The sequence below is a fragment of the Ochotona princeps genome, chromosome 4 (genome assembly GCF_030435755.1).
Source record: "Ochotona princeps isolate mOchPri1 chromosome 4, mOchPri1.hap1, whole genome shotgun sequence".
NCBI classification, from domain to species: Eukaryota; Metazoa; Chordata; class Mammalia; order Lagomorpha; family Ochotonidae; genus Ochotona; species Ochotona princeps.
In genome coordinates, this window is record NC_080835.1 from 4,889,758 (window position 1) to 4,913,653 (window position 23,896).

The 23,896-nt window shown below is 62.6% G+C and overlaps 2 protein-coding genes across 4 annotated transcripts; one reads left to right on the forward strand and one right to left on the reverse strand.

Annotated features, from left to right (window-relative positions):
* Positions 1-3,445: 3,445 nt before the first annotated feature.
* RELA (RELA proto-oncogene, NF-kB subunit) lies at positions 3,446-9,946 on the forward strand. 3 transcript variants are annotated; one of them, XM_058662782.1, is made up of 11 exons: positions 3,446-3,706; positions 4,059-4,085; positions 4,200-4,351; positions 4,448-4,596; positions 4,804-4,895; positions 5,133-5,264; positions 5,740-5,844; positions 6,016-6,228; positions 7,936-8,016; positions 8,131-8,205; positions 8,801-9,946. In XM_058662782.1, exons 1-11 carry the CDS (start codon positions 3,700-3,702, stop codon positions 9,427-9,429), a joined length of 1,662 nt encoding a protein of 553 aa, XP_058518765.1. In that variant the 5' UTR covers positions 3,446-3,699; the 3' UTR covers positions 9,430-9,946. The 3 variants fall into 3 exon arrangements, with proteins under 3 accessions (XP_058518765.1, XP_058518764.1, XP_058518766.1); XM_058662781.1 differs by having other exon boundaries at positions 4,200-4,596; XM_058662783.1 differs by lacking the exon at positions 4,059-4,085.
* A 3,738-nt stretch (positions 9,947-13,684) lies between these two features.
* SIPA1 (signal-induced proliferation-associated 1) lies at positions 13,685-23,138 on the reverse strand. The gene is made up of 16 exons (XM_004596673.2): positions 23,027-23,138; positions 20,119-20,901; positions 19,565-19,692; positions 19,285-19,461; positions 17,759-17,933; positions 17,303-17,406; positions 16,989-17,146; positions 16,274-16,883; positions 15,828-16,102; positions 14,883-15,101; positions 14,683-14,797; positions 14,500-14,608; positions 14,310-14,411; positions 14,162-14,216; positions 13,942-14,020; positions 13,685-13,860 (listed from the first exon to the last, which is right to left on the reverse strand). The coding sequence occupies exons 2-16, from the start codon at positions 20,795-20,797 to the stop codon at positions 13,714-13,716; spliced, it is 3,132 nt and encodes a 1,043-aa protein (XP_004596730.2). The 5' UTR covers positions 20,798-20,901; positions 23,027-23,138; the 3' UTR covers positions 13,685-13,713.
* Positions 23,139-23,896: the final 758 nt, after the last annotated feature.

The following is a 23,896-nucleotide window of genomic DNA, read 5'->3' on the forward strand; positions in this document are numbered from 1 at the left end:
CTCCAGCAGGTGCTAGGCTCTTGCCTGGCATAGCCTGCCCCTCCATTTTGGCCTTTGTATGAGCTGGAGGATGTTGTGGCCCGCCTGCCTCACACCCTGTTTTAGGATGCACATGCAGGTGCTGCAGCCTGGACCTGCCCGGCCTATTCTCGGCCCCAGTACCTGTGAGTGTCGGCGGGTTCCATGTTCACCTAGTTCAGTCAGTTGCCACCCCAACTCTTGAGCCAACCAGTGGGACTTGTATTTCCATAGGATTGGCCACTTATCCCCTCAGAATCTACCCCGGGGCCTGGTTCTCTCACGTGCTGGTTAGTGTCATGGCCCTGCCTGAAGTGACCTGTCCCTGTTCCAACACTTAGTCAAGTACTGGGATCTAGCTCTGCTAGTCAGGCCCCAGCCATAACTTTCATGTGGGCTGGCGTGTGGTGGTCAGTGATGCTCTATGCTAACAGCCCATCTCAGGACTCCCCTGTGGGCTGGTGAATCAGTCTGACCCAAATAGATCTTATGAACTCTCCCCTCCAAACCACCAGGTCTCAGTCCCCTCACTTAACTTGCAAGTACAGTGGCCCTGTTGTTGGGTGTTGGTCAGGATTCATTCCTCACCTACATGTACTGTGACCTTATCCACGGATGTCCCTAGGCTGTAATTCATCACCCCCAAGTCCCCAGACTTCATTGGCAGGCGGCCAGCAGGTGGAGCCCATTGCCAACTGGTACTCTGGCCACCCTTAGCCAAGATGGCCCAGGCTGCTCAGAAGCAGCCAGGCTAGGCCACGCCCCCGTCCCCCCCCCCCCCCCACCGACTCCAACCACCCAGAAGTGGCTGATGGGGTGAGGAGTCCGTTTGTGTGCTCAACCCTCCAAGCCCTCCAAGCCAGAGCCAAGATGATCCAGCCCGTGGATGAATCTTTATAATACATTAAGGGGCAGGCATTGTGGCATAGCTCATCAAGCCACTGCCTGTCATCCTACATCCCACATAGGGGTCAGCTGCTCCACCTCTGATCCAGCTTCCTGGTAATGTACAGGATGTCCCAAGTGCTTGGACTTGGGCCCCTGCACCCACATGGGAGACCTGGGCGCCTGATGTCAGCCTGACCCAGCCCTGGTCATTGCGGCCACTTGGAGAAGGAACCAATGAATGGAAGCGCTATTAACTCTTAAAGATAAATGAACTTTTTTTAAAAGATTTTTTTTTTAACTTTTATTACAAAGTCAGATATACAGAGAGAAGATCTTCCGTCCAATGATTCACTCCCCAAGTGAGCGCAACAGCTGGTGCTGTGCCGATCCGGGGCTAGGAGCCAGGAACTTCCAGGTCTCAGAATCCTGGCGGGTTCAAGGCAAGGACTTTAGCCGCTAGACCATCATGCCAGGCCCAGATAAAATGAACTTTAAAAGAGTATCTGAGGGGGTGGCATTGTGGCACAGCAGCATACTGGACTGTTGGTTGGAGTCCTGGCAGTTCCCTAGTAATGCACTTGAGAAAGCAGCAGAGGACAGCCAAGGACTTGGGCCCCTGCTTCCCATGTGGGAAACCAGGATGGAGTTCCTGGCTCCTGGCTTTGGCCAGCCCCATTCCCGACTATGGCAGCCAAAGGAGGCATAAACTGGCAGGAGGGGGAGCTCTCTTTCTTCTTCATTCCTTGCCTTTTAAGATTTTTTAAAAAGATTTACTTATTATTGAAAGTCAAATTTACAGAGAGAAGGAGAGACAGAGGAAGATCTTGCATCCACACGTTCACTCCCCAAGTGGCCTCAACGGCCAGAGCAGAACTGTTCCAAAGCCAACAGCCAGGCACTTCTCCCGGGTCTCCCACGTGGGTCCCAGGGCTTTGGGCTGTCCTCGACTGCTTTCCCAGGCCACAAGCAGGGAGCTGATTGCAAGTGGATTAGCCGGGACATGAATAGCACCAATATGGGATCCTGGCACACTCAAGGTGAGGATTTAGTCACTGAGCCATTGTGCTGGACCCCATTCCTTTTGCCTTTTAAACAAACTGACTTTTTAAAATGTTGCTTGGATTGTCCACATCCCAAGGTCCACATCCCAAGCTGGAGGGCCGAAACGCAAGTCCTGCTCTGGTCCCTAACTCTGGCTTCCTGCTAATGCGCAGACACTAGCTGGCGCTGGCTCAGGGTGTGAAGCCGGGCTCCCTGCCACTCCCATATGGGACGTCTTTGAGCCCTCTCGGCTTGACGTGCAAGCATGTGGGGAACCAGAGATCCCAGCTTCTGCCTTCCCAATATATTTTTGTACAAGTCACCAATGCATTAAAAAAGGGAGAGTGCGACCAGCGGCGGGGGAGGGGGAGGGAACGCTTTCGCTCTGTGGACTGGAAGTCGCTCCCCCTTCCCCGCCCCCCCCACCCGTAACCGGAATTTTCAATCAGGGCCTGAGCAACTGCCGCAAGTGGGCGGGGTGCAAACTCTATTTTCACTTTTCTCTTCCTGTTTTTTGAGAGCCTGGGAAAGCAAGTCAAAATTTCCAATCTTTTCCAATTCTCACATGGTTTCCTAATTTAGTATGAATTCAGAAAAGATTTTTTTAAAAAATCTTTGTCTATCTGGAGAAGACTGGGCTACCCTCGCACCGGGAGGAGGGGTCAGCGGGGGCCGGTGTGATGGTCTCCCACACTCTCCCCCCGCACCAATACACTCTCGTGGGTGGCTAACGGGTGGCAATGCTGGGCCACCCCCGGGGTGGAGGGACTCATGGGGAGTGTCACCCTGCAAGTTTAGGAGGTTCCTAGTGCCGGGGTAGGGATGGGGGTGTTGGGGGTCGTGCACCTGGTGCGACACAGGCGCCTGGCTGCAGGGATGAGGCTGGGGGGCGGGGGGAGCGGCTTATCCCCGGGCGCCCCGCCAGCCGCCAGTAGGGCGCATCCTTCCCCAGCGCCTCAGAGGGGCTGAGCGAACCCACCCTCGGACCCCAAGACCCGAGCCTGTCCTAGGGTGGGCACGCTCGCGAGGCTCCCCGATCCGGGGCAAAGTCAGGTGGGGAGGTGGGGCGCGTCCCTGTCCCCGCCGGCATCCGGATTTGGGGAGGGGGTGGTGGTGGTGAACAGGGGGCAGTTTGGTGCTTCGGGGCCGCGGCCAGCGGCAGCGGGAGGAGGCGGCGTGTGCAGCCGAGCCGTCGGTCCTCCCGCCGCCTCAGCAGGCCTGGGCCTTTCCCTGCGCGGGGCGGGTGGCCGCGGCCCAGCCGCTCTCTGGCCCTGCTCCAGACTGGTCCGGGTGACATCACCAAGCTCCTCCGAGGCGCGGGAGGGGGCCCCCGAAATCCCCTAAAAACAAAGTGAGTAATAGGCGGGTCCGCCCTCCAGGCGGGGCTGGGCCAGCACAGGAGCGAGCGGGGCCGCGCGGCGCGCCAGGCGGGCGAAACCCCGGTGCCCGGCGCGGCGGGCGTTCGTTCCAGGCTCCTCGGCAGCGGCCTCCCCATCCGCGGCGCGGCGCCCACTTGCTCCGGACCCTCCGCGCCGAGCGGACCTGAGTGGAGGCAGCGGCGACCGCGGCCCGGGAGGCGGCCCCGGCGGAGGCGGCCCCGCAGCGCGCAGGCGCGGCCGGATTCCGGGCAGTGACGCGGCGACGGGCGCGCGCGGCGCATTTCCGCCTCTGGCGAATGGCTCGTCTGTAGCGCGCGCGCCGCGGGCCCAGCTGCGACCCCGGCCCCGCCCCCGGGACCCCGGGACCCCGGCCATGGAAGGTGAGGGCGCCCCTCTCAGTCGGCGGGGTGGCCGCGCCGAGGCCTGGGGTGGGAGGGCCCGTGGCGGGAACCTCCCCGCGCCGCTTCCTGCGCCGCCGGGCGCTGCTGCGCCAGGGAGCCGTGGGCCGGATGGTGGCGCGGGGCGGGACGGGGCGGGACGAGGCGGGGAGGGAGCGCTTGACTCAGTTTCCCTTAGCAGAGCCATGGTCCCGCACCCGGTTTTTCTTCCGGAAACAGGTGTCTCTGCTTTCTCTACCCACCCACCCCTTAGTTTCACCGCAGGTCCTGACTCAGTTTCCCCGGGAGGGGAGACCTGGGTGGCCACTGACTCCTTGTCTCCTCCCCCTTTCAGAACTGTTTCCCCTCATCTTCTCTTCAGGTGAGTGGGCCGTCCTTGCCCCGGGGCGGGGATGGAGGGGTGGGACTCCTGGGGCAGGTGCAGGGAGAGGGGCAGCCCGCTCTGACGGGTGCCCGCCCACCTGCCCCGCCGCAGAGCCAGCCCAGGCCTCCGGCCCCTATGTGGAGATCATCGAACAGCCCAAGCAGCGCGGGATGCGCTTCCGCTACAAGTGTGAGGGCCGCTCAGCGGGCAGCATCCCCGGCGAGAGGAGCACTGACACTACCAAGACTCACCCCACCATCAAGGTCGGGGCGCGGGGGAGGGGTCTGGGAGGGGGTGCGCCCTCAGCGCACAGCCTTGCTCCCGCCTCCACAGTGCTGAGTGCCCTGTATTTTGCACAGATCAATGGCTACACAGGGCCAGGGACAGTTCGCATCTCCCTGGTGACCAAGGACCCCCCTCACCGGCCTCACCCCCACGAGCTGGTGGGGAAGGACTGCCGCGATGGCTTCTATGAGGCTGAGCTCTGTCCTGACCGCTGCATCCACAGGTGAGCCTCCTGATTGGTGGCTGGCGGGAGGCAGCCAGACTTGTGCAGGAGGTGCTTGTGGGCTGCTGGTGTGGCTGGGGGAGGGAGCGGGTATAGTGGCTGGCCAGCGGATGGAGCTCCTGGGAGCACGCTGTGGGGGGGCCAAGATACACAGCCTGGGCACTGCTGGAGAGGAGGGACTGATGCCTGGGGTGGGGGGCGCCTCAGCTTCCAGAACCTGGGGATCCAGTGTGTGAAAAAACGCGACCTGGAACAGGCCATCAACCAGCGCATCCAGACCAACAACAACCCCTTCCAAGGTAAGGACCCCGAGAACAACGACCCTCCCAGACCTCCTGCCCGCCTCATGTACATGCTGCTCCCACCTGCTCCATGCTCCCGCTATACCAGTGGGAGACTGGCCCTCCCAGGGGATGTGACCTTGAGGGTCCTGGAGATCTTGCTCCACTTTGGTGACGCTCTTAGGCAGTGCCCCCCCATCCGGCGCCCCCTCCCCATCCGCTCTGACTCTCACTGACGGCCCCTTATTCCCATAGTGCCCATAGAGGAGCAGCGTGGGGACTACGACCTGAACGCCGTGAGGCTCTGCTTCCAGGTCACAGTACGTGACCCCTCGGGCAGGCCCCTCCGCCTGCCGCCCGTCCTCTCACATCCCATCTTTGACAACCGTGAGTGGCCAGGGAGCCACCGGAAGAGGGCCAGGGGAGGCTGGTGGAGGGAGGGGGTGTGTGAGGAATCTCAGGGTGATGGCAGGTGGGGCAGGAGAGGGGCAGGCCCAGACCTCCGCCACCGACTGCAGGAGACGCACTGATGAGTCCAGGGTCAGGGTGGACTGTGACAGCTCTGTGCTGACAGCTCCAGTTTTTAATTCAGTAATGAGCAGAATCAATCCAAATCAAAGAATCCTGAAGCCCCAGAGATAGGAGCATGGGGTCAGTTGGGGAGGCTTCCTTGCCATGGTGGAAAGTGGCTCTGGCCAGTGGCTCCCGCTAGCTCATGAGGTCCCTGTAGGCAGAGGGGCTCCACTCCTGTGTGCCTACTGGGGTGAGGTGTCCATGGAGTGGTCTGGTTATGGCTGTGCAGGACGGAGCCCTCCCATGGGCCACCCTGAGTGACTCAGGGCTCACCCCCATCACCCCTCAGGCGCCCCCAACACTGCTGAGCTCAAGATCTGCCGAGTGAACCGCAACTCTGGGAGCTGCCTGGGTGGGGATGAGATCTTCCTGCTGTGCGACAAGGTGCAGAAAGGTACAACGAGAAGGAGGAGGTGGCGGGGCTGGGGTCCCCGGAGCCACAGGTGCAGGGCGGGGCTGGCTGCAGACCCTGCCCCAGCACTCTGAAGGCCCTGGGAGTTGGGGGATTGTCTCCTGGAAGACACTCTTGTCGGATCTGCCGTCTGAGCCCCGCCCTGCCTTGCAGAGGACATTGAGGTGTACTTCACGGGGCCGGGCTGGGAGGCCCGGGGCTCCTTCTCGCAAGCTGACGTGCACCGGCAGGTGGCCATCGTGTTCCGGACCCCTCCATACGCGGACCCCAGCCTGCAGGCACCCGTGCGCGTCTCCATGCAGTTGCGGCGGCCTTCCGACCGGGAGGTCAGCGAGCCCATGGAGTTCCAATACCTTCCCGACACAGGTGCGCGCCGAGAAGGGCTGCCTGGGGCGGGCGCCAGAGCCTGGGACCTGCCTGGCCAGTCTGCAGCAGCAACTGGCCTTGTGAGATGACACTCCCTCGGGTGTCTGAGTGCCTTCTGTGATGGCCACATGCCACTTGGTCGGCATCCTGCTGTTAGGCTCCCTGCATAGTGACAGAACCCATGTCCTGCTGTGCTCCAGGGGCTGCCGGGCTGCCTGCCTGCTCTCAGTGAACTTCCTGATCGGCATTGCTGGCGGCTGTTGACACAGAGATAGCATCTCCTGCTGGAGCTGCCAGGCCACCTGAGAGCTGGGTTCTCAGGCTTGGGGCCACTGTGTGTGTGTCAGCCCCGCCCAGTCCGGCTGCAGTATGTAGGCAGGCTCCGAGTGCCCCTCAGGCCTGGGGCAGGTGTTAAAGATACAGGGATGGGTAAGATGTGTTCCCTGCCCCTTCAGCAGCTATCATACAGCTAACAGACATACAAACGAGACCCCTAAGTCACAGGATGACATACAAACACAGATGTGGGAGCTAAGGCAGCAGCTGGACTGGTGGTGGGGCAGAGGTGGTGCTTACCTCTGAGAGGGACACCACAATGTACCCTCCAGGCAGGAAGCCCTGGACCTAGCTGGGCAGGGCTGGGACCAGGGATACAGGGAGGGACATGTGAGTGGTGGGAGCTGATGGCAGGCAGGGAGCAGGCCTGGACTGTGTCCAGGTTGTTACCCTGTTGCTGTGGGAAGCCAGCCTGTCTCTTAGCAGAGGAGTGATGTGAACACATCTGGCAGGTGCATTTGGGGTGGAAAGGGGCTACTGAGTCAGGGTCGCCCTTGGAAGATAGTACAGGAATCCAGGACAAGAGGGTCTGCCTGCCCTGTCGGCTCATGCTCCACCCGTGACACGCTAAGCCCACCAGGACCCGCATTCTCTCAGCTGCCCCTGCGCGGGACACCCGCGCCTCCAGCCTCTGCCCCCCCCCCTTGGTTCAGACCCTCCTCCCCCAGCTTTGCTCCCTCCTGTTCCTTCCTCCTCACAACTCCTGGCAGATGCTCAGGTCTGCTGGGCTGTGTGTATGGTCACGTCCCTGTGCACACACTCAGCAGCCAGGAGGTCTCTGGCACCCAGAAGGTCAAACCCAGGTCAAGAGCACGCAAGATGGGGAGCGAGAGGAAGCGTCAGCAGGAGTCTAAGGTCTCAGTGTCCTGTGGCAGGGGAGTTGACGGCCAGGGAGTGTAGGAGGAGAAAATGCGTGTGGGATTTCTGTTTTGTTTTTATCACTTGAAAGGCAGAATGAGAGACAGATCTGCCATCTGCTGGAAAAACCAAGTTTTTGAGGAAGGGTGTAAGGTTGGCCGTGCACTCGAAGGAACAGAGGTGCCGTGGAGTCCCCAGCACTGGGAGCACGAGAAAGGCCCCTGCGTTGCAGAGAGCAGGGAGGCGTTAGAGGGCAGACTCGTGCACCTGCAGGCCCGTGGGGTGCGGCCAGGACTGCTCTTCCTGCAGGGCATGGCCCCCTCCTGGGCATCAGCCCCAGGACTTCAGGGGGCACCCACACTTGCCAGAGGCCTGTGTGAGAGCTACAGGAGCTGCAGGGCCCCTCTCGCTGGTGAGGAAGGCTGGGAGGATGGGTCTGGAAGCTCTGGCTCCCTTCCCTCCTGGAGGGCCTTGAAGGCTTTGGGGGCCACTTCTAGCTGGTCACTTTTCCAGATGACCGTCACCGCATTGAGGAGAAACGCAAAAGAACATATGAGACCTTCAAGAGCATCATGAAGAAAAGCCCTTTCAATGGTAAGATGGCAGGGAGGGGCAGGGGCTGTGGAAGAAAGAGGCCAGAGATGGCAGGGAAGGGAGGGATAGCAGGGGGAGGTGGGCCCGGGCACTGACTCTGCACTCGCTCTGCAGGGCCCACCGACCCACGACCTGCTCCCCGGCGCATTGCTGTGCCTGCTCGCAGCTCGCCTTCCGTTCCCAAGCCTGGTAAGGGATCCCTTCTGCCTGGAAGGACAGGTTCAAACCTGTCCAGCCCCAGGACGAGACACCTGTGACAGGATGTGAGCCGAGGTGTCAGTGCCACTAGTAGGGGCTGGAGGCTGCTCTCGGCAGGGCCGTGTTTCTCAGGGTGACACCTGTCACCCCTGTTGGGGTCACCAGGAGAGAGGTGCAGGTGCGGGTGCCTGCACCCCATTAAAGTTCTGTTGCAATGTAAGCTGGAGGCACCGGGCCATGGCACCCCATGCGGGATACCCCAGGACACTGACAAAACCACCCCTGTGCACACAGACAGGCTAACCTCCAGTCACAAGATGTGGGTGCTGGCCTGTGGCCACGGCTCCCTGGGGATCCTCCTCCTCCCTTGGGGCATGGGTTTCAGCTGTGAGACCAGCTGACCTTGGAAAGCGTCCCTTTCTCGGAATGTCCAGGAGGGTTTGAGGAGGTTAGAGTTGAGAGAGCATTGTGGGTTTGAGTAATCAGGGAGGGCTCCCAGGAGAAGGTGTGGCCAGGTCAGATTGGGTAAGAGGAAGTGGCCATTCTCTGGGGCTTTTGCTGACGTGGGCCTGTCTCTCTCCCGCAGCCCCCCAGCCCTATCCCTTTATGACACCCCTCAGCACCATCAACTTTGAGGAATTCTCCCCCATGGCATTTCCTCCGGGGCCGATCCCGAGCCAGGCCCCAGCCTTGGCACCAGCTCCTGTGTCTGCGCCTGCCCCAGCCATGGCTTCAGCTCTGCCCCCAGCCTCCACCCCAGCCCCTGCCCCCACCCCCGCCCCCGTCTTGGTCCTGGCCCCCGGCCCTGCGCCAGCAGCAGCCCCGCCTGCCCCCAGGAGCACCCAGGCCGGGGAAGGCACACTGTCCGAGGCCCTGCTGCACCTGCAGTTTGATGCTGATGAAGACCTGGGGGCCCTGCTGGGCAACAGCACAGACTCAGGAGGGCTCACAGACCTGGCGTCCGTCGACAACTCGGAGTTCCAGCAGCTGCTGAGCCAGGGCGTGCCCATGGCCTCGCATGTGGCCGAGCCCATGCTCATGGAGTACCCAGAGGCCATCACACGCCTGGTGACCGGGTCCCAGAGACCACCCGACCCAGCGCCTGCACCCCTGGGGGCCTCGGGGCTCTCCAATGGCCTCCTGGCGGGGGACGAAGACTTCTCCTCCATCGCGGACATGGACTTCTCGGCTCTTCTGAGTCAGATCAGCTCCTAAGGGGTGCGGGGGAGTGCCTTCCCCAGGGCACTGGCTTGCCAGGGTTTCAAACCTTCCCAGAGCATTCATGGGCCTGGGGGGGTACTCGACTGCCCTGATGTCTTCCTGGGGAGGGGTACATTTATTCTCTTTCTGGCAGTTTCTCTCCTTGGAGGTGCTTAGGCAGAAGCATTAACTTCTCTAGCCAGAATGGAGCCTGCTGTCCCCTGACCTGCCAGTCAGCTCCCTTCTGTCTGTAGAGAACTAGGGGGTGGGGGGCCTGGCCCCACCCTGTAGCTTCTAGCACTCTCCTAGGGAGAAGGGCAGGCTGGAGCTAGAGCCTTGCAGGCCACAAAGCCTTATTGCCACGTGTCTTCCTCACCTCGTGGACTCCTCGATGCCTTGATACCAAATGATACCCGTGACCAGCGCCTCCGTGGCCATCCACGTGGCCCTCATGCTCATCACCAGCGTCCGAGGAGCCGTCCTGCAGAGCTCGCCGCCAGCGCGCTTGGGGGACAGTGCCAGCCTTCAGGATCCAAACCCCCTGCCCCATCTCTGCTCCCCCATTCTGGGAGGGCGGTGGGCAAGCTGGCAGCCGTCCAGCCCAGAGGCAGTTTTTACAGAAGAAAACGCAGTTGGACTCTCGCTCCTTCTACTCTGAACTAATAAATTTGTTGCCAAGCTAACCAGATTTGTCCTTTCTTGTTTAAAATATATATTGAGAAACAAAGCCATAGAGAGCCATCTGCCGGGCCCTGCATGTTGGCCTAGTGGCGAAAGTCCTCGCCTTGAACGTACCGGGATCCCATATGGGTGCCGGTTCCCATCCAACTCCCTGCTTGTGGCCTGGGAAAGCAGTAGAGGACGGCCCAAAGCCTTGGGACCCTGCACGCACGTGGGAGACCTGAAGAGGCTCCTGGCTTCAGATCAGTGCAGCACCAGCTGTTGCAGTCACTTGGGGAGTGAATCATCGGATGGAAGATTTTTCTGTTTCTCCTCTCTGTGTATCTGACTTTGCAATAAAAATGAAAAAGAGAGCCAGCCATCTTCCATGTGCTGGTTCACTTCCCAACAACTAGGGCTGGGCCAGGCTGTAGCCATGTCCCCCACATGGGTGGCTCCTGGCCCATCTTCCACTGTTCTCCCAGATGCCTGGGTGGGAAGCTGGGCAGCCAGGACTCCTATGGGGATGCTGACATTGCAAGCAGGGGATTAACCCGCTCTGTCTTTTCAAGCAAATGCTAAGTACCCTATTGGGCTGGGCATGGGCGATACAGACTGGATCAACCCCCTGGTAACCAACGCATGCAAAGGGGAAGCTAAAAGAGGGCCCCAGCGCAGAGTCCAATCCGGTGCAGACCATGAGCTGTACGGATGGAGCAGTCTGAGGTGAGGGCTCCTTAGCTCCAGGCCTTAGATGGGCGGAGGGTAGGTGGCAACGAGGGGCACCAATGTTTGTAGGTGAACCAGGGGAAGCAGACATGTTGGAAAGACTGGCGGGCCAGGCTATAAGTGCTCCAAAACGCTGGCCCAAGAAATCTGGACCTCGATGGGCGTCTGCCTCTGTTGGGGGAGAAGCGATCTGCGCCTCAAAGAATCTATAAACAAAAGCCCGGCCACAGCCACAGGCTTCCAGAACTTCCGCTCTGGCCGGCGCACGCGCACCAGCGATCGGCGCCGGCCGCGTTTGGCGCATGTGCAGAGGTGAGGGACCGCGCTCCAGGCGAGTCGCAGGCTGAGCCGGCTGTGGCCGAGGGTCAGCGGCGGGTCGCGCTGCCCGAGGGGGCGACCCCTGGGAACAGCCTCCCCAGCCCGATGGAGAAGGGAGGGGACCCGGAGCGTGTCCCTCAGGGGCGGCGTGCAGGGCAGGCCCTGAAGCCGGGGTGGCCACTCCGGACCGGGTGCGGGGAACCCCCGCCTGGCGGCCAGGTCCAGGGGTCAGGGCCCGGGAGGACCGCGGTTGCGCCTCGGGAGGCGGGGCTCGGCGGGAGGCAGCTGACGGCCGGCGGAGGAGTGAACCCCGGCCCCCCAGCACGCCTTGGCCTGCGCTTCCCACACCAGGCAGGGCGACCTCGGCATCCTTCATCTCCGGCCCACTGGACATCTCCACTCGGACACTGCTGAGGCCTCGCGCACACCCTGTTTCCAATGACCTCATCCAGGGCCTCCCCTTTCCCCGCCTGCTGCCGGCTCCCACTTTCCTCCCCGGCTCAGCCACCGCCCTGTCACTCGCAGCAGCCCCAGCCGAGGACCAGGCCACCACTGGGATGCCATCTCTCCTCTTGACTAGCGACTTCTGTGGCACACACGGCCTCCCTGCTGTCACTCACAGTCCCAGATCCCATCCTGGTCCAGTGGCCAGGCCCACTTCACACACACACCACACACACACACACACACACACCCAGAGCCTTCCCCACGGCCAGCCCCACTTCACACACACCACACACACACACACACACACACCCAGAGCCTTCCCCACGGCCAGCCCCACTTCACACACACACCACACACACACACCCAGAGCCTTCCCCACGGACCAGCCCCACTTCACACACCACACACACACACACCCAGAGCCTTCCCCACGGCCAGCCCCACTTCTCACACACACACACACACACACACACACACCCAGAGCCTTCCCCACGGCCAGCCCCACTTCTCACACACACACACACACACACACACACACACCCAGAGCCTTCCCTACGGACCAGCCCCACTTCACACACACCACACCACACACACACACCCCCAGAGCCTTCCCCACGGGCCAGCCCCACTTCACACACCACACACACACACACACACCCAGAGCCTTCCCCACAGGCCAGCCCCACTTCACACACACCACACACACACCCAGAGCCTTCCCCACAGGCCAGCCCCACTTCACACACACCACACACACACACACACACCCAGAGCCTTCCCCACGGGCCAGCCCCACTTCACACACCACACATCACACACCCAGAGCCTTCCCCACGGCCAGCCCCACTTCACACACACCACACACACACACACACACAGAGCCTTCCCCACGGGCCAGCCCCACTTCACACACCACACACACACACACACACACCCAGAGCCTTCCCCACAGGCCAGCCCCACTTCACACACCACACACACACACCCAGAGCCTTCCCCATGGGCCAGCCCCACTTCACACACACCACACACACACAGAGCCTTCCCCACGGCCAGCCCCACTTCACACACCACACACACACACACACACACACACCCAGAGCCTTCCCCACGGGCCAGCCCCACTTCACACACACCACACACACACACACACACCCAGAGCCTTCCCCACGGCCAGCCCCACTTCACACACACCACACACACACACACCCAGAGCCTTCCCCACAGGCCAGCCCCACTTCACACACACCACACACACACACCCAGAGCCTTCCCCACGGATCACTTTCTGGGCAGCAACCAGGACTGCTCAACCCAGTCCCTCCCTCTGCCCCTTGGCAGCCCTTTCTGACCCAGCTGCAGCCGGTCCACCCCTGGGTCCTTGAGCCTGACCCTACTGGGCTACGACTTTCCCTGGAGAACTTTTACTCAGCTTGTTAAGTTCCAGCCCCCTTGGGAGCTCCTCTAGGAAGACTTCCCTGCCCCGTCCTCTCTCCCACCTGCAGTTTCCTGGTTCCTTGCTCATCCTGCCAGAGCCCCAAGGAGGGACAAAGCCCGCCTGTCTGGGCCTCACGTCTGGACAACGTAGCCCGGGTGTGGTGTGATGAGCAGGGAAGTGGACTGAGAACGGACCCCGACCCCTCTGCAGGACTCGGGGACTTCGGGTTTGATGCTGAGAGTGTACTGGGCAGATGCCAAGCACGGCTGCCTGCTTCCCCACAGAACCAAGTGAATGCTTGTTGCTGGAGGGGCCAAGGGTGGCCAAACCTGAGCCCCCTCACACTGCACCGTCCCATCCCTGAGCCAATGTCCCCCAAGTTGCTCCCCATACTCCCCTTTCCCAGGGAACTGGACGGCAGCCTCTGGGGACAACACCCCCACCCCCATCACCTCTTGAATGCACAGAAGCACACAACTAGCCGTGGCTTCTTTACTCCCTGAAATCTCCCTTTTCTCCACAGAATATTTACAAACAGGAACGGGTGGGGCGGCCACCCGGGAAGGGGTCGGGGAGTGGGAGCAGTGCTGAGACGGTGCGCATGCGCGCGGGAGAGGTTCCTGAGGAGGGCTCCAGGGCAGGTGCGCACGCACAGGTGCGGGTCCGCAGTCCGTCGGCGGGCAAGGGAGGAATGTGCTGCAGGAACTTCAGGCCAGGTCGCTGGCCGGGGAGCCCAGCTGCTTGGAGGCCAGAAGCAGGCGGGTGGCTGCACTCTCTGATTCGGCCTGGAGCCTCCGGTTGTTGTGCCGCAGGCTGCGCACCTCCTCCTCCAGGGCAGCCCGATCTGCCTTCTCCTGCGGGCAAGCAGCGGTCAGCGCAGCCCCGTGCCTGGTCCCGGTCCCAAGGTTTCCCGCCAAACGCAGCCCTCCCCCCACCTTCTGCAGGTCCTCTTGCAGTTTCCTGAGCATGGACTCCAGGTGACAGACTTTCTCGGAGAGGCTCCCGGGCTCTGGCCTGAAGACGGAGGGGCAGGGCTCAGTGAGGGGTGGGGGGCTGACTCCCAGACCCCATAGAAGGAAGGGTAAAGCCCGGCCCCGCAGAGGGCGACCACACATGCGCGGGTGCAGGGCTGTGTGCAGGGGTGGCGAGCCTTACTCAGCATCAGGCTTTGGATTCCCCTTGGGGTCTCCGCTCTCTGGGATGGGCTGTCCTAGGGGACAGAGGAACCGAACCGCGTGGGTCTGAAAGGCAGAGAAGCGTGCACTCCGTCCCGACCCCTCCCACACACTCTGGGTGACCTCACCCTCCCGGGACAGAGACTCCAAAATGGTGTTGCAAGTCGAGGCGATCTCGGTGATAGACTGCCACTCATCATCCAGTGTGTCGCTGCCAGCCTCTGACATGACTGCGGCACAAGGGGCGGGCTTGGAGCAGGGTCCTGGACTGCCGCCCCCCCCACTCCCTTCCCACATGCCCCCCAGCTCCGGACTCACTCTTGCTGATGGAGTTCCTCAGAGACAAGGTGCGCGGCAGGAAGGAGGCGCTCAGCCCGGGGACCGGGTCGCCCTTGTCCTCCTGGCCATTGGAGGTGCCTGGCTCCTCCTAGGGGGCAAAAGCGGAGATGGGTATGGTGCACCTCTGAGCCACGGGGGCTGAACAAGCTTGTTTGTGCTCACCTGGGCAGAGGGTGTCTCCTGGCCAGCACCTGATGCTGATGACTTGGCCGTGGTGGTAGCCAGCAGGAGGTCTGGTGTGGTATTGGGCAGGACAGGAGCCTCATCAGACAGGGAGCTGGAGTGGGGGACGGTGGATGAGAACCAGAGCTATCTGGGAGGCCTCCCAGGACTGGCAGGCAGGGATGGCCAAGAGGCAGCACCTGCGGGATGATGGCGAGTTCTGGCTGTGCAGGAACTCCGTCCTCTCCTCGGCCAGCTCCCCGGGCCCTGGGGGGCTGCCCCCGTCCTGCAGGCACAGGCGCAGCGGCTGCAGGACGTTGGACAGCAGGGCCACAGCCGGGGCCTCGTCCTGGGCAGGCTCTGGGCCCCCTCGCCGGCTGGGCTCCTGCAGGGACAGCGTGTACAGTTCCGAAAAGCTCCTGGGGGGAGGGGCAGGCAGGGCACAGTGTCAGGCAGGAGTCCTGCATCACCTGTCCCACCCGGGCAGGCGTTCACTGCTGAAGGCAGAGCTCCCCAAACAGTTCCATTCTCCCTCCCCCCTCCCCGACAGCAATGGAAATTCTTTTCCCAAGACCCAGGTTCAAGTCCCAGTGGTGCCCTTGTGGCTCTGACTCCATCTAAGAACTGGAGGTGCTGGTACCAACCTCACAGAGTGCTGTGAGAGCTTAAACAGCACATGCAAATGGCTTAGCGTGCCCAGGCCCACCTCTGCCCTTTCCTTCTTTCCCCCTTAGCAGAGAAGCCGGGATCATCCTCCCACGAGCTGGGCAGTTTTTGCATGTGTGAACAGTTGGAAGAAATCAAGGATATTTCACAAGGAATGACAATGAGAGGGGTCCAACTTGCAGCCCATCACTTCACCCCACCCTCAAGGTGGGGGCATCTCTTATGACACTTAAGGCTTTGGTGGCACACAGCCCTCTCTCCCCACTGGGATGGCAGCGCTGAGTGGATGCGGCTGCAGCCATGCACACAGCAGGGAGCATGGGCCAGGTGGAGACGCCCTGTCACACCTGAGCGAGGTGCCCATAGGAGCGCCAGAGCCTCGTGGACTCCTCCAGGAAGGGCATCCACCCAGGAGGCTACAAGGTGGCCAGCAGCCGCCGCACCCCCCTCCTGCCCCTCCCCACACCTGAAGCTCTGACCTGCGGGGCCGGCCTCCCTCGTCCGGGGGCAGAACGGTGAGGCACACCTTGGGCGCCGAGCGCAGCAGCTGGGCGGCACCCTCGGGGCCAAGGCTGGGGAGTGTCTGGCCACACACGCGCAAGAGACGTGCCCCAGGCCTCAGTCCCTGCGTCTCGGCAAATGTGAAACGTTCCACGTGCGTGATGAAGCCCTCGGTGTCCACATCGAAGCCCAGGCGGCCTTGGCCGTCACGCGGCAGGGCCAGCTCCCGGGTCTCACAACCTCGACTCACCAGCTGTGGGGCGGGACGTGGGCAGTGTGAGTGTGGCTCCCAGGAGGCAAGGCTGTGCCAGCCCACTGAGGATTTCAGCCACCCAGGCCACAGCCCTGGCTTCGCCCAGCTCCCAAACCAGCCCTATCCCTGCCTCCAAAGCCAAGCCATAGGCGTTCTTCCTGATGGGCTCACCTGCAGGCGCGCCACGACCTCGCCCACTGCCTGCCCAGGAGCACCGTCCAGTCGTAGCGTGATGGCCTCCCCGCGGCCGTGGTACAGGTCAAGTCGGTGTTCAGAGAAGGTCCAGGCTAGCACGTCCCGGCAGGCACAGTTGAAGACCACGCGGCCATCACGCGGGGCCACCAGCACCAGCGCCTCAGCAGAGATGCCCAGCACACAGGGTGTCTCTGCCACGTCAGGGTTGCCAGCCTCCGCCCCGGCTGCCACCCGTGCACCTGGCGCCGCGCGCACTCCCCAAGCCAGCGCGCCTGCTGCTTGCAGCTCGCTGCCCAGGCCCCTGGGAGGGGCACGGCGCCTTCCGCCCAAGGAGGGCAGGCCGAAGCGCGACGCTGAGTCCAGAGACGTGGTGGTCACCTCGTTTGTGGCCAAATCCTGCAGATACTGTTGGCGTGTGCGCGTGGCCATGGCGTGAAACTGTCGTGCATGGCCGGCAGCCTGCTCACCATTGAGAGCCTTGGCCAGCAGGAAGGCACGAAAATCTGCGTTGGCCGCGAAAGGGCCTCCACCCCGGGGTAAGGCAGGCCCGAAGGCAGGGGTATCCTGGGTGCGACTCACGGCTACCCTGCAAGGGAGTGGGGAAGGGAAGTAGTGGTGCCAAGGGGAAGCAAGGGGTGGGGTCCAGAACACAGAGCCCATGGGAGACCTGGAGCCTCCACCAGGCACTCACCTGTATGAGGTGTGAGGGGTGCAGGGTTCATGGGCCCGCACCACCAGGAACACATGCTGGAAGTGTGAACGGATGGTGCTGGGGCAGAAGGGCTTGCTGCCCGGCTCCTGGAACACGATGGTCACAATGTCGTTGCCAATGTGGCGCTTCCGCAGGAGCTGGAGGCCAGATGTGGACATGACGGGGGGCTCAGCCTGCGCCTAAACCCCTCCTACCCCAGCCAGGGTATTGTTTGGGGGCTGTTGGGGAGGTCCAGGCCAAAGTTCAAACTTGACTCTGCATTGAACTTTCCCTAGCCCAGCCCCACCTCACACCTGCTGCTGGTTGTTGGGCGTGTATGGCAGCATTGTGGACACGTGGAACATGATCTCGTGGCCCTGGTACGTCGTATATAGGGAGTGCGTGCCCGTGGAGTCCGCTGTGACCAGGGAGTTGGGGGGACAAACAGAAGGGAAAGTGTGAGGGGGCAGTGTGGATGACTGCAAACCTCTAGATCCAAGTCAGCAAGGGAATGAGCCCTACATGCCACCATCCGCCGTCTGGGGGGAAGAGACAGACCCAGGACAGGATGGGGCAGGGCTCCTGGCCTGCACTCACCAGCAGGGGGGCGCCCAGGGCCTTGGGAACAGTCCCAGTCCTTCCTCCAGGCCGTGGCTTGGCCGCTGTGCCCTACCACCTCCTCAGCACTGCCACAGGAGTGGCACAGCTGGCGTGGCTCACACCAAGGCCTGGCCCTGCCCCCCACTACCCCCTCCCCAGCAGGGCCTTACTTTTGGTGTCCAGCTGGGCCCGGTAACTCTCAAAGCCTTTGAGCCGCACCACATCACCCAGCAAGGTGAGGAACTGTGTGAAGGCTGCGCCCGCCTCCTGGTTGTTGTACATCTCTTCCTCGGAGCCCTGGCCTGCCCGGCAGTACAGGATGCCCACTTTGCGCTGGAAACTCAGCTGGCAATCAGGGGGACACAGAGAGGGACAGAAGGCTAAGACCTCAGTCCTTGCCAGCCTGGGCTGCCCAAGGCAGGGCAAAGAGCTCCAGGCTTCTCTGATCACAGGTGCAGAGCGGGGTGAGGAGGGACCTGTGTGCTCAGTCCCAATAAAGGCTCCCATGGTTTCAAGGCTGGCCTAGGCTGCTTTCCCTTACCCAGGCATCAGACCCCCTCTGCCTCCCTCCTTGCCTCTCTCCTTGCTCCATTCCCACCTGCGGCTAACGGTGACCACTGCTCCAGAGTGGAAAGCAACCCCAGGTTCAGCTCCTGCTCTCGCCCCCAGCCCGTTTCATGGCCACACCTGTCTGCACACACAGTGTATTCACCGCCCCAGTTCCACCACAGCTGCTGAACGCCAGCTCCTCTGCACGCGCACAGCCCCATGAGGTGCTGGAGATCCCGGGAGCCCACCTCTACCTGGACGTCTCTACCTCCGCCCCTCCCCATCACCAGCTGTGGGGGCCACCTCCACGGGGACACCCCCATCTCTGCCCCTCTTTCCAGCTGCTGGAATGCTCTTCTAGCCCCTCCCCCTGCCCAGAATCCCCTAACTCCACAAATCCACCCCAGCAGAGGCCAAGTAACTGTTACCTCCTCTTCAACCCCAAGTCAGCTAGACACCGGGCTGCCCCCTCCTTCAACCAGAGGGTCCCACTACTCCCCAGGTCAGCTCTGGACCCTTCAGTTCAAAGCAAGCCAGATGCTTCTTCCCACAGGCCTGTTGCTCACGGCCCTGGCAGAGTCGCTGCACCTGCCACAGGACACCTGCTGCTTGTGGTCCAAGAGATGACATCCCTTCTGTGAGGCTGAGGAGGGCTCACCGTCCTTGTGCCCCCCCCCACACACACAGCCTCACAAAGTGGACACTGCTATCCTAATTCTGATTTTCCACAATTCTCGTGGGTTTTCCCCTGGTCCCAACCAGCTGTGAGCACCTCAAAACAAACAAACAAACAAAAAAAACAATAACACCCAGTCTGGACCCAGCCCTAGCCCCAGTCCAGAGCCTGGCAGGAGAGTATGAGCAATGTTTGTTGAATGACTGATGCGTTGAAATGAAGGGAGGGGAGGAGTGAGGGTCAGAGGGCCTCCAGGCTAGCCCAGGCTGGATGAGCAGCCTCAAGGTGGGACACACCTTGCGGCACATGTGTCCCCCGAGAGTGACAGACTGCATTTCTGACAAACTCCCAGGTGTCGGGGATGCAGGTCCCCTTGGAGAGCTTCTTTCTGAAAAACCAGATCTCCTGGGGTCACCTCCCCACCAAGCCATGGAGCAGGGCTGAGCGTTGCGGGAGGCCCAGGCCACTCACCACTTGCTCGTCCAGCGTGAGCAGTGTGCGCGGTACTTTGGGTGATGCGGAGCCCAGGCGCAGGCAGGTGGGGCTCAGCCTGGGTGCCACGTGCTCCAGCAGCTTCCTGGGGGAGAGGCCCCGTGGGGGCCCCGGTGGCAGTGCGTCCTCTGAGATAGTGCCACGCAGGGTCCGGAGCTGAGGGAGGGGATGCATGCGTGAGTACTCAGGATCACAGTGGGGCACGGGGCATCAAGGAGGCAACCCCAGCCCCGACCTCACCCCTGTGGTGCCAGCCCACCTTTGTGGTCCGGACAATGATGCGGTAGCTGTGCAGGGAGCCCCCTCCACCGCTCTCTTTCTCCTCCCGCCGCAGGCTCACTGCCACGGGGCCCAGCACCTCATCCAGCCCGAAGAAGTTCTGGTGTTCTGGGGGAGTTGCAGGGGGATAGCATTGATCTACCTGCCCCTGGTCCCCTCTCCAAAGGGGCAGGCCCCAGGATCAGCCCCGCCCCCTCTGCTGTCCCGCCCCTTCACAGTGGCCAGTGTCTAGAGCCAGATGTGCATTAGCCCCGCCCACCACGCCTGCATTCTCCCTTTCTTCCAGGCACTGGTGAGAACAGGGCCTCTGGCTAGGTTTTCCTATCACGGGATGTAGATGGGAATCTCCCCCCAGCAAGGGAGTTATCACAAGAATGATGAGCCAGCCAGACAAGGGACCCCCGGACCTGGCCTTAGGAGGCAGTTAAAGGTGAGGCCGGATGAGCCCCCACTCAGCCCCTGTGGCCAGCAATGGTGCAGGACAGTTCCACCTGTGCCGCAGATGACGGATGCCCGGGCCCATGCGCCCCTCACCTTTGCCGTAAAAATATTTGCGGTAGTAGCCAGCCCCAAAGTCTGCATGCTCCAGGCTATAGGCTGATGTCCGGCTCTGCGGTTCCTCCAGGACGGACACGGCCGCGTTGGGCAGTGCAGGGGGTGTGGGTGGCGACACTGTTCCACCCAGACCCAGCTCACCCTCACCCCCAAGCTCGCTCACGAAACCCGGGGCCGCGAGCAACAGGTCCGAGCTGGCGGCCTGGTCCTCTGTTGCTGCCGCCACTGTAGTTCCATGGCTGGCCTCGGTGTGGCCACCAGCTGCCCGCGACCTCGGGCTCCAGTCGAAGAGCAAGCTCTGCACATCATAGTGGGCAAACCACCGGGGCTCCAGCACAGGTGGGAAGCTGGGCTCGGGCTCCTCAGCTGGCAGCCCCAGCAGCGCCAGCGGGTCGGTGAAGAGCCGGGTGGGGGCCGCAGCAGGGCGGCTGGCATCCTCGTGGCTGTGGGCTCGGGCCCGGGGGCTGGCAGGTGTGGGCGGCCGGGCCTCACCAGCATCGCTGCCGCTGCGCAGGAGTGGACCCCGGGCTGACCTCGGCTCAAAGGTGTGTGGTGTCAGTGGGGGCCGGGCTGGCTGGCGCAGCTTGCGGGCAAAGAGGTCATCGGTGGGCGCAGGGGCCGGGCCTCGGCGAGGGCTGCCCACACCACCGGCCCACATGGCAATGCTCTGCGGGCCTGGCTCTGTGGGGGCCGAGCTGCATTTGCAGGCAAGGGTGCCCGGGGCCCGGCCGGCAGCCCGAGGTGGCAGTGGTGGCTCCTGGCCTGTAAGAGGAGGGGGTGTGAGGTGCCTGGAGAGAAAACAGGAACCCAGGCCCCCAGCCTGGTCCTCCAGCACCCGGCCTGGCTTCCGGCCCCCTCCGAGGACCATCAAAGCCGCTTCCGCTTTCCTGGCCACTTCCTTGTCCGCCCAGGGCTGAGGTTTCCAGACCCCTCTGGGGCTGCCGCTTGGGCAGGGCCAGGGGCTAGGCTCCTGAGCCTTAGCTTAGAAGGTCCCGAAGTTTAGAAGCTTAGAGGGTCCCATACACCTTGGCTTTCTCATGGACCCAAAGGGAGGGTCTCCACCTAGACACGGCCCTACTGGACAGATTGCTAAGGTCTCAGTGCTGACCTGACGGGAAGCTCAGGGGGCCACTGGGGTCTGGGTCCTGCCCGCTGGACAAAGGGAGGACGTCCTGTCCCCTGAGACCTTCCTCCCTGTCCCTCCCATTTCCGTCGGGGTCCCTGAGGAGCCGGGCACCCTCACCCAGGCTGCCTCAGGGATTCAAGGGGGTAGGGGACAGCGCCCTGAGCAGCTGGGCTGGTGGCAGGACTTCCCTGGGCGAAGGAAGTAGCCCCTGCACCCTGAGGAAGGTATGGGGATCATACCAGCTTAGTCACAAGACCTGAGCCACCTAGGCCGAAAGGACAGGCCCATCTCTTTGTGGCTACTGTGCCCACACACGCAGGGGGCAGGAGAGGGCAAGAGGGCAGGACTGGCTGGGCAACTTCTGCTTGGTAGCAGCAACACAGACTGGCTGGTCTGAACTTGACACAAGATCAAGGTGCTTTGTAGTGCGCAAACTGCCCTTGCCCAGAGCAGTTCCACGCTGGAGTCGAGATGGGGGTCTGTGGATCTCCAGGCCCTAAACAGGGCTGCACCTGCTCACTCATTCCTGCCCCTGCATGCGTGGGTAGGAGCTGGGTGGGGGCAGGGCTCACGGTCTCACAGGAAGTAAGACAGAGACAGCCAGAGGCCCCGGGGACTTGCTAAGTGAGGAAATGCGGTGAGGCCAGGGTCAGGTGCGAGGATGGTGATATGAGAACAAGAGGGGACCCCCTCCCCTGCCCACTGTCCCGTGTGCCTTGATGGGGGTGCACGCTTCTGCTGGGGTGGCTTCCTGCACCCACCAAGACCTGCGGTGTTTGGGGGGAGGGGCCATGCACCCTCCTCCAGGGGCCTCCAGAGCTGGAGGGGGGAGTTGGGGGTGCGATTTGGGGTTCTCCTGTGGCACGTGACCTCTGAGGCTGAATGTGCCTCTGTCTACTCATCTCTGAGATGGGTCAAATACTCCAGTGCCCTCCCAGAACTACTAAAGCTGATAGCTGCTTGCATGGCGGCCACAGGCCCGGGCTCCCAGCATGTGCAGGCTCAGGCCTAGACCGGGGTGTGCGTGTGGCTGGGGTGGGGGGGCCTGGGTGTCTGGCCCCTGCTCCGTGTGGGTCTGTGCGAGCGTGCGCACCCAGGCTGTGTGCTGCCTGCTGCTCTGGCCCACTGCCGAGCGCCTGCCCTGCCTCGGGTGAGAGGGGTGATCTCAGGCTCTGCCCCCCACCCCACAGCTTCACACAGGGTCCATTGAGGCCGGGACATTCCTCTCAGCCTGTGTCACTGGGGGGAAGGGGTGGCCCCGCCCCCACGGATCCGGAAGGCCTGGCTGTCCCAGGAGGAGCCGCTGGATGCTTCCCAGCACATCTGGAGGTCACGACCCCTTTTCTGTTGCCAGGGGGTGAGACAGATGTTTCCTCCAAGCCAAGCCAAGGCTGGGGGACAGTGTGGGAAGACTGAAGAGGGAAGAGGCCGCCCAAGGAGCATGGGAGCCTCAGAACAGGGGTGCCCCGGCACACAGCCAGGGCAGCTGCCAGCGGGTGCTGAGAGCCACCAGCAGCCTCGGCACCCACTCCCGGGTGCACTGGCTGGGCCAGGCCACCCTGCAGGGGACAGAGTAGAGACCTTGGGCCAGCGAGGCAGGGCACTGGACACGCCGACTCCGGACTGAGCGGGAACCCGAAGCCAGGCTGGGGAGGGTGCAGGCGGCCAACACGCCGAGGACCTCTCTCCCCCTTACACGGACACGCTGCCCGGGCCCTTGCCCGGCCCGCCGTGCCTCCCGTCCCCCGCTCCCGCCGGTACCTCTGGGGCTCCCGCCCGGCCACCTCCCGCGCTGGGGTCCAGCCGCCTGCTCCTCCGCTACCGCTCCAGGCGCCGGCTCCGCCTGGGGGCGGGACCAGCGGGAGGCGGGGCAGCAGCGGCGGGGGCGGGGCCGCAGCGGCGGGAAGGGCCATCTGGCTGGCCGGCGCGGGAGCCCAGGCCGAGCAGTGGTCAGCAGTGGTCAGCCCCTCACGGTGTCTTTAGCGGCGACCCAGGGGGTGGGGTACAGTGGCCCAACTCTCGGTCAGTTTCCTGGTACACCTCCTTCCCCAGACAGCTGAGAGGGCCACGGGGCACCTGCCAGGAGGGCCAGGCCAGCTGGGAGCAGGTGCTCAGGAAGTGGCCTTGTCTTAGGGACTCACTGTCTTAGGGAGCCAGGGGCACTGCTCCACACCCCTCCCCCTCATCTCCTTCACTTATAAACACCTCCAAAAGGTGGTGGCATCTCATTCTGGCTCAGATCACCCACATTCAGGGTAGACTCTGGCCAAGGCTCAACATCTTTAGACAGGAAACTGACCACAGGGACCCTGAGATCAAGGCTTGAAGAGGGAAGAGGACCATGGGGCGGGGGAGCCCAGGCCACCCTCAGCCTGACGGCTCACACTCCCGAGCCAGCCACCTCCTCTACCCTGGGCCCATTCCCAGCTGCAAGAAGAAACTGCCGACCAAAATCAAAAATAGTGTTATTAATTCTGGTGTCTCTGAAGCACAGGGGAAAAAAGAAAAGAAAGAAATCACCCCCAGTAACCTGACCCGCATCAAGCCCAGATTCTGGCCACAGGCCCACCTCAACAGGCAGAGCAGGCTCAGGGGCACAGTCGGTCCTGGCTGTGGGCACCCGGGCGACCA